A 12247-nucleotide genomic window follows, 5' to 3' on the forward strand; every position below is an offset into this window, starting at 1 on the left:
AGCCCCAAGCCTCAGTTCCGTGCAGGAAGGTGAGCGTTGGCTCCCTCGTCTTCCCCTGTGGAACTGTGTGCTTTGTGCTGGAGACTGCTGGGGGAGGTTGGGTCCTGCCTGCAGCGCAGCGGAGCTCCATACTGGGCTCTCAGAACTCAACATGGAGGTTTCTGCTTTGCAGGGCAGTTTTGTTTCTCAGCAAAGAATTATATGAATTCTACGTATTTTTTTATGTTTCATAGAATTCAATTCGCCACAATCTCTCTCTGAATCGTTATTTCATCAAAGTACCGCGTTCACAGGAAGAACCAGGCAAAGGCTCCTTCTGGAGGATAGACCCTGCCTCTGAGAGCAAACTGATAGAGCAGGCTTTTAGGAAAAGACGGCCTAGGGGCGTGCCTTGCTTTAGAACCCCTCTGGGACCGCTTTCTTCTAGGTAAGGACCAAAGGAGCCACAGGCCCTCGGCTTGGTCAGTAACTGCTCCTTCCCTCTGTGTCTGTGAAGCTTCTTTCTGCAAAGAAGAAGCCACCAAGTGCACGTGGCTGATCGTTGGGGTGGGGATTTGGGAAATGCTGGGTGCTGCCTGTGCTTTGTTCCTAGTGGCCTGAGACCTTTGAGATGGGAAGGCCCCCTGCCAGCCCTCACCACGCCTACTGCTCCCCCCATTCGATCAGATCGGCTTCCTCTGGTTGGCCACTTAATGTACCTGTGTGAAGTCTCCTTTGCTCTGGCATGGGAGAGTTCTTTAAAGCTAGCTTTGAGCTGCTTAAACTCAAGATTATTAAATCACACCTTTTTAGCTTCACGAATTCTGTTTTTAACCAATAAAAAGAGGAAAGCATGAGCCTTAAGCCTGTGTAAGCTTGTGCCCACTGCCCACCCCTCTGTTGGACTGTATAGGACCTGCTCAGATGGGCAATGAGCCCCGCTCTGGGCTGCGCAGCCTCTGACAGTGACAGGTGTGGGCAGGGTGAGTGCACACAGCCGCAGGTGTGAGAAGGGCGTGGCCTGAAGCAGCAGCAAGCCCTCTCCGAGTGCCACCACTGAATACCATTCTGTTCTCTTGGTGACACAGGAGTGCCCCCGCCTCACCCAACCACGCAGGAGTGCTCTCTGCTCACTCCAGTGGCGCCCAGACCCCCGAGAGCTTGTCACGGGAAGGCTCCCCAGCCCCTCTGGAGTCTGAGCCCAGCGCCTCCCAGCCCAAACTCGCCGTCATCCAGGAGGCCCGCTTTGCCCAGAGTGCACCAGGTAAGCCATACCTGGAGAGGAAGGCCAGAGGCCCTGCACCTATGCTGTGCCTGCACCTATGCTCAGGTATGCCTGGGCTGGCAAAGCCAGCAAAGGTGTTTCACATGGCCCTGGGTATGGATGCCCAAAATAATGTAGAATTCATCTGCTTCTCAGTTAGTTGCTTCATCTCTCAAAAAGTTACAAAAATGACTCCACCCTCCCAGAAAATCCACAGATTACAAAACTTAGACCCTCATTGGAGGCAGAGTGCCTCCACTGAATGATACAAGTCATAATTAGACAAAAGCGTGTTTCCTGGAGAAAGAAAAACTACATAGTGGGGAAATGTGCCCAAATTAAGGCTGTGCTACGGTAGGGGTCCCTGCCATGCCGGCCCTGGGCACGTCCTGTGGGTTCCCCACTGCACTGCCTGGCCTTTGCTGTGCTCCTTCAGCCCAAGTACCTGGAGTCAGCTAGGAGCTCTCGGCGCCTCTCGCCTTCCATGTGAAGATAGGGGACCCAGGTCCGGCCGGCTGTCTGGAGTTGGCTTCCTCTCCGCGCAGCAGGGTTGCTTCCATGAAGAACTATGGAAGCAGTGTTGTCTTAGACACCCCTCTTGAGATACCGCAGGCTTCTCATTGTTAGCGACTTACAAGGTGAAACGGCCACACCCCGTGTCTTAAAATCAGAACAGACGTGTCAGCCAGTGCTCAGTGTGCAGACTTCATTCCTGTAGAGGCCACGTGAGCCCAGCCCTGCTCCCTTTTTCCCCTGCAGGGTCGCCTCTGTCTAGTCAGCCCGTCTTAATCACTGTGCAGCGGCAGCTACCCCCGGCCATGAAGCCTGTCACCTACACTGTTGCTACCCCTGTGACCACCACCACTTCCCAGCCACCTGTCGTGCAGACGGTCCACGTTGTCCACCAGATACCAGCTGTGTCTGTCACCAGTGTGGCTGGACTGGCCCCAGTGAACACATACACAGTTGCTGGGCAAGCCGTGGTCACTCAGGCGGCAGTTTTGGCCCCTCCTAAGACAGAGCCACATGAGAATGGAGACCACAGAGATGTCAAAGGTGAGCACGGGAGGACAGGATTGGGCGGGGACAGCAGCACAGAGCTGGTACCTGGCAACCTGGTAGAAGGAAGGCAGAGGGACGCTTCTATCTGTCCCTGTTCTGTGACTTGCTTTTAAAGACATTTTATAACAGGCCTAGAGCCAACTAATTTTTTATTTTGTCTTTTTGAGGCTAAGTTTCACTATGCAGTTGAGGCTGACCTTGAATTTGTAGCCAGGCTGGCCTCAACTTCAAAGCAATCCTCCTGCCTCAGCCTGCCAAGGGCTAGAATTACAAATGTGTGCCACCATGCCATAATTTTAAAGTTTAAGTTGGTGAGATTTTTATTACCTTTCCCAAACTACTAGTTGGTGCCATCTCTTTTTCATTTCAGTGAAAGTAGAACCTGTTCCTGCGATTAGCCATGCCACGCTGGGCACTGCCAGCCGGGTGATCCAGACGTCACAGGCAACCCCTGTTCAGACAGTCACCATAGTACAACAGGCATCCCTTGGCCAACACCAGCTTCCAATCAAAACCGTGACACAGAATGGGACTCATGTGGTGCCGGTCCCCACTGCCGTGCACAGCCAGGTGAACAACGGTAAGCGGTGCCATCTACCATTGTGGCGCTTCTCAGGAGTGGTCCTGTATGCCATGCAAGCAGGCATCCCACTAGCGCTCGGGCTCTGCTTGGCCCTGTTGCTCTCTGGAAATATCTGTGCTTCTGAGCTGTGGGAACTGCAGTCCCTGCAGGAGACCTAGCAGCTCCTCAGGAAGGTGGCTGCCATGGGGCCCAGCACCAGCGTTGGAGCAGCTCTCCTCGTGCAGGGACTCTACAGGGAGTCTGACTGGAGGGAGATCAGGGTGCTCTCCTGCACTCTGCTCCAAATGCCCTTTCGGGACTCGCACACGTTAGAGACGCTGCCAGCATTCTCGAGACCCGAGGAGCTGTGTGAACCCTCACTTTGGGCCGCCTGGTGCAGCGTGCTGAGGAGTCCTGGCTGTCATTAACCCTACCCACAGGTGCAGGGTCCCGGGCTCTCACTGCACAGCTGTGTGGGTTTGGGGGTGGCTTTGTGGCAGAGCGCCTGTCTGGCATTAGCACATGCAAGGCCCCTGGTCAGAGCCCAGCATTGCATGGAGGCCTTGCACTGCAGAAGTGACTGGCCCAGGGTCCTTGTGCCCAGCTCAGCCACAGGTGCACCGGAGATGCCTGGGTCAGGAAGGTGTCTGTGGCGGGGCTGGAACCCAGAGAGCCAGCACCCTCCCTGCATCCGTAGCAGCTCCAGGCTGCTGTTTCTCTTGCACACAGCACCTACGGTTGACTCTGCCCGTGCCAGGCTTCATGTCATCCTTGGGTGGTTCTGTGCAGTGCCTCAGATGTTTGAGTTTGTAAAGGGTCCTCTATAAATGACAGCAAGGAATTTCACTTTCTGCCGTCAGCATGAGAATGAAAGTCTGGCCACCCAGCTCTCGGCCCCTGCTCTGCGGCCTTGGCACTGTTTACTGGCCCTGGCGCTATTCACTGACCAGGGGACAGACTATGAGGAGACGCAGTTGCTTTATCGTTGCTACAGAAATGCAGGGAACCAAAACCACAGTTCTCTCTAAACAAAAACGTTTTTAAGAAGAAAATTACAGGGGCTGGGGCTCAGCGGCATAAGCGCCTGCCTTGCAAGCGCGTGGTTGTGAGTTTGATCCCAGTATTGATAAAAACAAACAAACAAAAGAAACAAAAAGAAAATTACATTTTATAAGTTTTACTGTTCTTAGCATAAACTTCAGTGCTTTCTGTTAGAACCACAGCCTCCTGAATGCCCTTGGTGTCAGCCAAACCTACGTTCTGTTTCCGTGTTAACCAGTCACATCCTACAGAAGCTATATAGTTTGGTCGCTGCTGTTTTTGTTTTCCAGCATTGGTACCCACCCAGGGTTTCCTGTTCGAGGCAAGGCTCTACCACTGAGCTAGCCCCAGCACCTTCATTTTTGAGACAGCATCTCCCTCAGTTTCCCAGGCTAATCTTGACCTTGTGGTTCTCTACCATAGCCTCATGAGTAGTGGGTGTGTACCACTGCATCGGGTTCTGTCACCCTCTGACAACAAATGTGCTTCGCCTAAGTTATAAAACACAGCACAGTATTAGCATCTGTTCTGGGGCCTTCACCTGTCACACCAGCTGCCCACACCGGAAGGAGGCCCTCTTCTGCTCCCTTTTCCACCTGTGACACTGGATTGGGTAGGTGTGGCAGGCCCTGCACTTTCCTATTGTCCACACTGAGTCCTATTCCCACTCAGGAGGAGGAAAGGCAGAGGTGATGTGACAAGCCATTCGGTGGTCTGCTGGCGACTGTTGCTTCAGCGTGACCCAAGTCTGCCTAGGAGCCCTGAGGCATTCGCACCCTGGAGTCACGGTTCTGCTCCATGATGCCAGTGTTTGTAGTTACTCCTCTGCTTCTACCCGTCCTGTGTGATCACCCTGAGAGAGAGAGCGCTGCAAAGAGGCAGCTGAGGTGGTCAGTGACCAGGGTGGGGAGTGTGGCAGGTAGGCCCCAGGGAGACCCTGAGCTGGTATCCTTGGCAGCAGCAGGAGTGGGGTGGCATTGCTTACTTCATGTGACGGCCACACCACAGGGAGTTGGGACCTGACCCCCATCGCTGCTGAGAGCGCTCTGATGCCCTCTCTGTAATTCCAAATTCTTCCTTCCCCCGCCTTCCTTCCTTCTCTCTCTCTTTTCTCTTGTGCTAGTGATCTGACGACGGCCCTCATGCACGCCAGGCAGGTATCTGCCGCTATCTCCTACTCTGGCCCTTTGATAAGCTTTGCACTGTAGAACAAATCCAGCATTTTGGAAAACAATTAGCCGGTAGCCAGGCAAGTCCCGTTTTCATACCACACATCTCTCCAGATGCAGGTGCTGTTTAGTGAGGAGCAAACTGCTGATACAGAGCACTTCCTTTACAGCCAGGAGCTTACTGTAGTTTGGATCATTAACTCTGTCTTTCTGATTGTGTGGTCAGTGCACACAGTGTGTGCGTCCCTGCCCGCCTCCCTGAGATGAAACTTGGGGCCTTTGCACTGAGCGACATTCCCAGCCCTTTGTGCTTTTTTACTCTGAGATCAAGTTTTACTAAGTTGCCTAGTCTGGGCTTGAATTTGCAATCAGCCCGCCTCAGCCTCCCAGAGTGAAGTTTACCATCTTAAGTAAATAGTTCAGTGGCACTGAGCAGGTTCCTAGTGTTTAAAACCACTCCGTCCATCTGGTTCGGACCCATTTCATCATTCCAGAGAGACCCTTGGTCCGGGGGCGTGGTTAGCTTAGTGGCACAGGCGCCCGCTGACAAGCGCAGGGTCATGAGTTCAATCCCCGGTACCAAAAAAAAGTAAAAAACAGAAAGCAGCCCTTAGCTCCTGACAGGCTTCACTCTGCTTGGTGTCTCTGGAGCTTATGTGCTGGGTGCCTTGCTTTCATGGTGTGTGGCCTTCTGGGCTCCTGCCTGGCTCCTCTCCCCGCTCTGCACCATTTCTAACCAGATGGCCCCTGACCCCACCCCGTTCATTCATTCAGCAGTCATTGGACTCCGCCTCCCAGCTCCTAGGAAGAATGTTGCTGTGCACACTCGTGTGCAGGTGTGTCGAGCTCACGCTTTCTTTTCTTCGGGGTATACACTCATGAGTGTCACACAATCGTTCTGTTCCATTTACTGAGAAATCTTCGCACTGCTGCCCATGCCGCAGAACTACTTCTGGGTTCCTGCGGCAGCCTGGTGCCCTGCCGTCCGCAGCCTCACACCCCAGGTGCAGCCACGTGTACCCTGAGGCTCCAGAGAGGAGAGCTGTGCTGTCAACTGCGTGGGAGAGATGGCCGTGCTCCTCACCCAGTGCAGAGTTGGCAAACAACAAGGTGCTGCCAGCCCCCATGAGTACCACCGTGTTTCCCTCCTCCCCGCGGTAGAGGGGGTACAGTTGTTTGGGAACAAGTCTCGCTGTGAAGTTCAGGCTGACCTTGACTTTCAGGTGATTCTGTTGCTGCAGCCTCTGGAGTGCTCAGATGAAGGCACCCCGTCATCTCAGCGTGACTTTAAAATAGTTTTGACTTGGGTTTTTCTAATGATTAATGAGGCAGGCATCTTTCCATGTGCCTTGGTAATTGTGCGTCCTCTGGAGAAATGTGTGTTTAAACCCAGTGTTTCCATTGGACAGTCTCTTGCCACCATGGGCTGGAAGGTTGCAAGTCCTCTTCCTGGCGGGCTGTGGCTAGAGAATGTTTCCTCTGTGCACTCCAGGACTCACCTTCGCCTCTGTGAGTCAGCTCTGGCTGGGACACACAGTGGGCTTGTGCAGGGCCCTGGCTGAGGCACTCACCATCCCTGAACTGCAAAGGCTGCCCAGCCCAACTCTGGTCACTTGTCTCTGTTGTGTGGTGTGGAACATCCTCACCTGCTGCTGGTACATGCGTGTCCCTCATGCTGTGTCCCTTCCCCTCCTGCACTGTGGCTGAGGGGCGAAGCTATGGCAGAACGAGCCCCAGGGGTCAGCCATGCTCCTTGCTGGGCCACAGGTGTCCCCTGTCCACACCCAGCCCCGCATGGACCTGGAGGTTTCCTGAGGAGGGCAGAGCAAGTGCTTGCTGCCTGGCCAGAAGGTTGGGCTGCCTGCCTCCCTCCCTCGGCCCCCAGCCCTCTGTGACCCCCGCCTGGGGCTTCTGGAGCTGCTGCCTGTTCTGGGCACCAAGCAGGCTCTGTCCTTGCTGTGGGTACTGGGCACGGTATGTGGTGTTTGTGACCAGCTAAGCCCCTGGCTGAGCTGGAGCCGCACAGGAAGCTGGTTGCTCTTGGTGGCTCTCACAGCCGGGCGGAGCCAGGCAGGACCCTGCGCCTGCCCTTGCAGGTGTGTGGATCCCCACAGATCCTTGTCCTTTAGAGTTGCACTTCCTTGCTGAGGACACAGGAGAACCAGGCACCAAGCAGGCCTTTCTCCAGGGGGCCCTGCCCCTCTGTTCCTTGGCTCCATGCAGAGAAGTTGCACTTCCCTCTCAGTGGGCCTGAGCCCTCTCCTTAGTCCTGCATCACGTTCCCCCAGGCCCCAAGTGTGGCACTAATGCCTAGGATTTGAGGCGTCTTCTTTTGCCCTCCCTGGCTCCTTTGTCCTGTGAGGCCCAGTGCCCTGGACCTTGGCAGAGATCTGGCCTCCCCAGAGTGGTGCACAGTGGCTGCCGCAGCACAGACATCCCTGTGTCAGTGTGACCCTCCCAGTGGTTCACCTGGCCTCAGCGTATGCTGCCTTGCAGAGGTGCAGAGTCAGTGCATGCCCCATGTACAGGGCCGTGCCGCCAGTAGTGGTTGAGTTGGAAAGTGCATGGTCTCGCTTTGCCTAGTGACATCCCGATCAGTTTCCTTCCGACCCACATGTTCAGCCCACAGCCAGAGCTCTCTCCTCCGTGGCCTGCCACTGCTGTCCGTGCACCTTAGCTCAGGAGTGGCACAAATGTCCCTGTGCCCATGTGGAGGTGCCCATCCAGCCCACTGGTCCCCAGGACTGTCAGAAGTCTTCACCTAAGATGTGTTGTCCTCCAGCCACCATCTTTCTGACTTTTGTCATGCCCAGCCTGGTCCTCTGCCTTTCCATTTGAGTTTCAGACTTCTTGCTTGGAAACCCACTGACCTATGGTCAGGATGGGTTGAGTCCAGGGACAGTGTGGGCAGAGCTAGCTCTGAATGGTGTTGGGCCTGTCTTGAGATCGCAGTGTGTCTTGTTCTGTGTGCCCTACCCATTCACTTAGTGTCCTGTGTCCTCTGCCTGCAGGTGACATGTGAATACCAGAGTCCCTCAGCATCACGACTACCCAGACCTAACAGAGCAGGGCCTGCACATCCCTGGGGGTGCGCAGTGTGAGGCCTTGTGCGTCTTCCGCAGGCAGGACCAGCTGTCCTCTCAGGAGGGGCAGCTTAGCACCCTACCGAGGCTGCCAGGGTGGTGCATGAGGGGCCCAGGACGGCCACTGTGCAGATTCGGGGGCCTATACCCAGGACTCTCCAGGCACAGCAGGAGGCTGGGGACCTGGACCACCCTCCTTGTTGTCATTCGCACACCAGCGTGCAGAGTAAACAAGTGACCAGCAGAGCTGAAGCCAGAGGGACCTGCTCACCTCTCTGCCGTGTGGCTGCGTCTGTGTGACGGGGAAGCAGGTGGTCTCTGAGCCTGTGCCCCCTCCCTGACCAGTGCTCTGTCCTGAGTCTCCCCTTCTCCTTTACCTGGCAGAAGATGGTGCATACCATACCCAGAAGGACCTAAAGTGTCTCCATCATGGCCCCTGGGATCCCAGTGTGTCCCAGACACAGCGGCTAAGGAGACTGCCAGGCTGGAGTGCTATGGGGACAGAATGCCCTGGGGCGCTGGCAGCCATGTGCGTATGCTTGAGGGGTCAGGACTAGAGAGCTGTGTGCCTGCTGCTGCACCAGAGCCCGTGCCTTCCCAGGGGCTGGGTCCTCTGTCCAGTGCCTTCTTTGGAGTGGGCAGGGCCTGCCTGGTGTGGGAGGCTTTCTGCTCTGCTCAGCGCTCACTGATTTCGACACTGACCTCATCTAAATGGTGGCTGCACAAGTGCCCTCGGGTGGTCTCGGCCAATGTCAGGGCCTGTGGCTCGGCTCCAAGAGCATCGTGGCCAACAGGCCACAGGGGCTGCTCTCTGCCTCACTGTGCACGCCCAGCCCCCCAGATGTGCACAGCGCTGACGGCTGTGCTGTGGAGGCTGCAAGTGGCCCCACACAGGGTAAGGGGACACAGCCTCTTCTGTTTGGCTGAACTTAAAGAATCCAGCAGCAGTGCAAAAGAGCTTGCTTTCAGAAGCAACAGAAACAGTGGTGGTTGGTAATTAAAAGCCCGACACACTAGGTGTCATCGACCTGCCACAGCTGGGGCCCCACAGCCAGCATGGACCCCGCAGCCCAGCCCACCTGGGGCTGCCCTGGGTCCTTGGGGTGGCCTGGGGGTGGGGCTCCCTGCTGTGGGGGCTTCACCGCTATCTCTTTACAGCTGCTGCCAGCCCCCTGCATATGTTGGCGACCCACGCATCAGCCTCGGCTTCCCTGCCCACGAAGCGACAGAACGGCGACCAGACTGAGCAGCCGGAACTGAAGCGGGTCAAGACAGAGGATAGTGACAGCATCGTCATCGCCCTGAGTGTGGATGCACCCCCGGCGACACTGAGGGACTAGGGGTTCGGAGCCCGTGGCCAGGAGGGCTTTCTCACTACAACATCAACCTCGTGGTGCCAAAAGTGGACTTTGCCTAGCCGACCTGGCCGGCCTGGTGGAGAAGGCCCTGCAGGCTACCTGCGCCCCAGCGCTGGGACATGAGCCCAGGTGGCCTTAATGCTCTCGGCCGACTGCAGTCACACCTTGGTCTAGACGCTGGCTCCCTGTGGGGCGCTCGTGGGGAAGGTGTCCCATCCACCCAGGGCCAAGCTGCGCCAACCAGAGCGCCCCACAGGACCCGCTGTGGCTGGGAGGCAGGACAGCCTTTGTTGTTTGTGTGGAGTTAGAATATTCTGAGGCGTGACGTCTCTGGTCCTTCCCATCACTCCGTGTGTGCTCTGGAAAGTTCAGAATCACAGAACCCTTCATCTGGATCCATTTGGGGTCAGCAGCATCTTCTGTCACTTTTATTTGTGTGCTGGCGTTGGCCCTGGACAGTGCCCACTCTGTCGGTGGGGTGGGGTGCGGTGTGGCTCCTGCCTGGACCCTGCCAGGTTCCATCAGGAAGGGTCTCGGCCTGAGGCACGGAAGGCACCTGGCTGGCTGGCAGGTGGGTGGCCAGCTCTCACTTGCTTCTCTATGTTGACTTTGTCCCTGGCCTAATTTCCCAACCCGAGTAAAACAAGTCTCCTAAGTGTTGTGTGTGCTTACGCATGGAGCCCTGCCTGCCCTCAGGAGGGTTTGTCTCATCACACCGCTCTGAGGCGCAGATCACGGATCCCGCTGGGGTGGGATGGGGAGGGGCGGCGGGCGGTGCCTAGAGGTTGCCTGGGGCTGCCAAGGGGAGTCCCTGAACTTCCAGAACTGAGTCCAACACTAAGGCCGACTTTGGGGCCGGCTGCGCAGCCACGCACCCAGGCTACAGCCTTATTGTGAATTTTTTAATGTCATCATCATAGTGTTATTTATTTAAATGTAGTTGCTTTGGTATTTAAGTTTTTTTTAAAGAGAGGGGGAAAAAACCCTGTATTTTCCTGATGGAATGAAATGGCTCAGAATGGTATATTTAGGCAATTTAAACCATTTATTATTTACATAAAGACCAAATATGATCAATCTGTTCTAAGTATTGTGTGTCGCCGTCTCAAGCTGTCACAGTGTATTCAGGCGATGCGTGTGAGTCACGAGGTCACTGCGAACTGCTGGATTTATAACTCGGCCATGTGAAAATAAAAGTGAGACATCCTGTGCGTGAGCCGTGTGTGTGACGCTAGCACGCAGCCTCCGCGGAGCCGTGCCTGTGCCTGCCCTGCAGCCCCCAAGCCCACACCTTGGGCATCTTCATCTCCTCCCTCAGAAGCTCTGCCGTTCGCAAGACTCCTTGGACTGAGTGACACCCACGCAGGGTCTGGACCTCTGGGCCCAGTGCTGCTGTCTCCGACTGGAGACCGGCTCAGTGACCTGGGCAGAGCCCTGCGTGTCCTGGAGCCCCTTCCAGGGCAGCAGGACCTAGCAGACTCCTTGCACTAGCTGTCTGCATGCTGAGCTCACCGAAGGCCTGGGGGGCTCTCGCAGGGCCCTGGGGCTGGCTGGGGGTGGGATGTGATCCTCCGGGCACAGGTGGGAGGAGGTGCTCTTTTGCCTTCTTGGGCTTTCCTCTGAGGCCGCTGGCAGTACTCCTCCAGCCCTCTGCTGTGGCACATGGGGGTTAAAACTCACAGCGCAGGCAGAAACCACCCCAGATTAGCAAGGGACTCTGCCCAGATTTTCTCCCCCTTTAGGGCTCTGTAGGTCCTGTGTGGTTTTCAGTCCCTGGGAACCTGCTGCTATAGAGAGGTAGCTCCTTCAGGCACAGGAAGGCCACAGGGTGCAGCCCTGTCCACCTATCTTTCCCTTCCTGAGAGCTCTCTGACCTTTGCAAACTTCTGAGCTCCCTCAGGGACTAGGAACTTTAATGTTAGCATCTTCACCCTGAGCCTGCAAGGATACAGGGAGACCGCCTGCGACCCAGAAGTGTGGGTGTCCTGGCCCTGAGTGGCCTTTCCACTGGCTGCTTGTGACAGTGGGCCTTGGGACCCATATTGCACCCGGCTTCTGTGGTTGGAGCGCATGGAGGGTGATACATGTGCAGAGATGTGAAATTTTTAAAAGTACCAAGTTCCTGAAATTCAATAAAATATTTTTATTAATTTTAACTGAATATGGAGTGTCATTGTCACTTCCACATCCTCCTTGACCTTTCTGCGCTCCTCTGAGCACACCAAGGGCAGCCAGGAAGGGGGAGGGCTGCAGGATCAGAGCAGGGTCCTGTCCACTGCGCTGGTGCTGACATGGGGTTGGAGGTGTGTGCAAGCAGCTGTCACTGCCTTTCCTTCTGAGGACTGTCCCTCCAACCTGAGGGCCAAGGTCGTGGCCAACAGTTGGAGCATGGGAGATCTCCAGAAGCTGTGGGTGTTTTGGTCCCAGGCAGTGACACAGCGTTTCCCACATTGCTACACTGCTATCTTCAGGCTCCTGCAGTACCCCAAGTCCCAGCCAGGTGCTCAGAGTCCTGCAGCCAGTAGGGTTGGAGGAGGACCAACCTGCCTGCACACCTGGTGCAGCAGCTGCCATCTCCAGCCAGGGGCCCCATGCTGCGTCTGGTGGCCACATTGCCTGCAACGTTAAGAGGTGCTGGGAGACCTGTTGCTGGCTTCATTGCTGCAGCAACCTTGGCCAGAGCCACAGGCAGAGAGAGCTGTGTGTAACCCACAGGGAGCTGGAAACCT

At 55.9% G+C, this 12247-nt stretch overlaps 1 protein-coding gene across 2 annotated transcripts in view; it reads left to right on the forward strand.

Annotated features, from left to right (window-relative positions):
• The window catches only part of Foxk2 (forkhead box K2), a 53294-nt gene extending 42569 nt beyond the window's left edge, over positions 1–10725 (forward strand). For both annotated transcript variants that reach the window (XM_013147030.3, XM_063241933.1), the window contains exons 5-9: positions 234–427; positions 1068–1243; positions 2003–2299; positions 2676–2885; positions 9319–10725. In XM_013147030.3, the coding sequence (XP_013002484.2) occupies positions 234–427; positions 1068–1243; positions 2003–2299; positions 2676–2885; positions 9319–9500 (1059 nt within the window). In that variant the 3' untranslated portion in view covers positions 9501–10725. The remainder of the gene's footprint in view (positions 1–233; positions 428–1067; positions 1244–2002; positions 2300–2675; positions 2886–9318) is intronic.
• Positions 10726–12247: the final 1522 nt, after the last annotated feature.

Source organism: Cavia porcellus, unplaced genomic scaffold (genome assembly GCF_034190915.1).
Source record: "Cavia porcellus strain 051 isolate PalLab524CR breed Dunkin Hartley unplaced genomic scaffold, mCavPor4.1 scaffold_32, whole genome shotgun sequence".
NCBI lineage: Eukaryota > Metazoa > Chordata > Mammalia > Rodentia > Caviidae > Cavia > Cavia porcellus.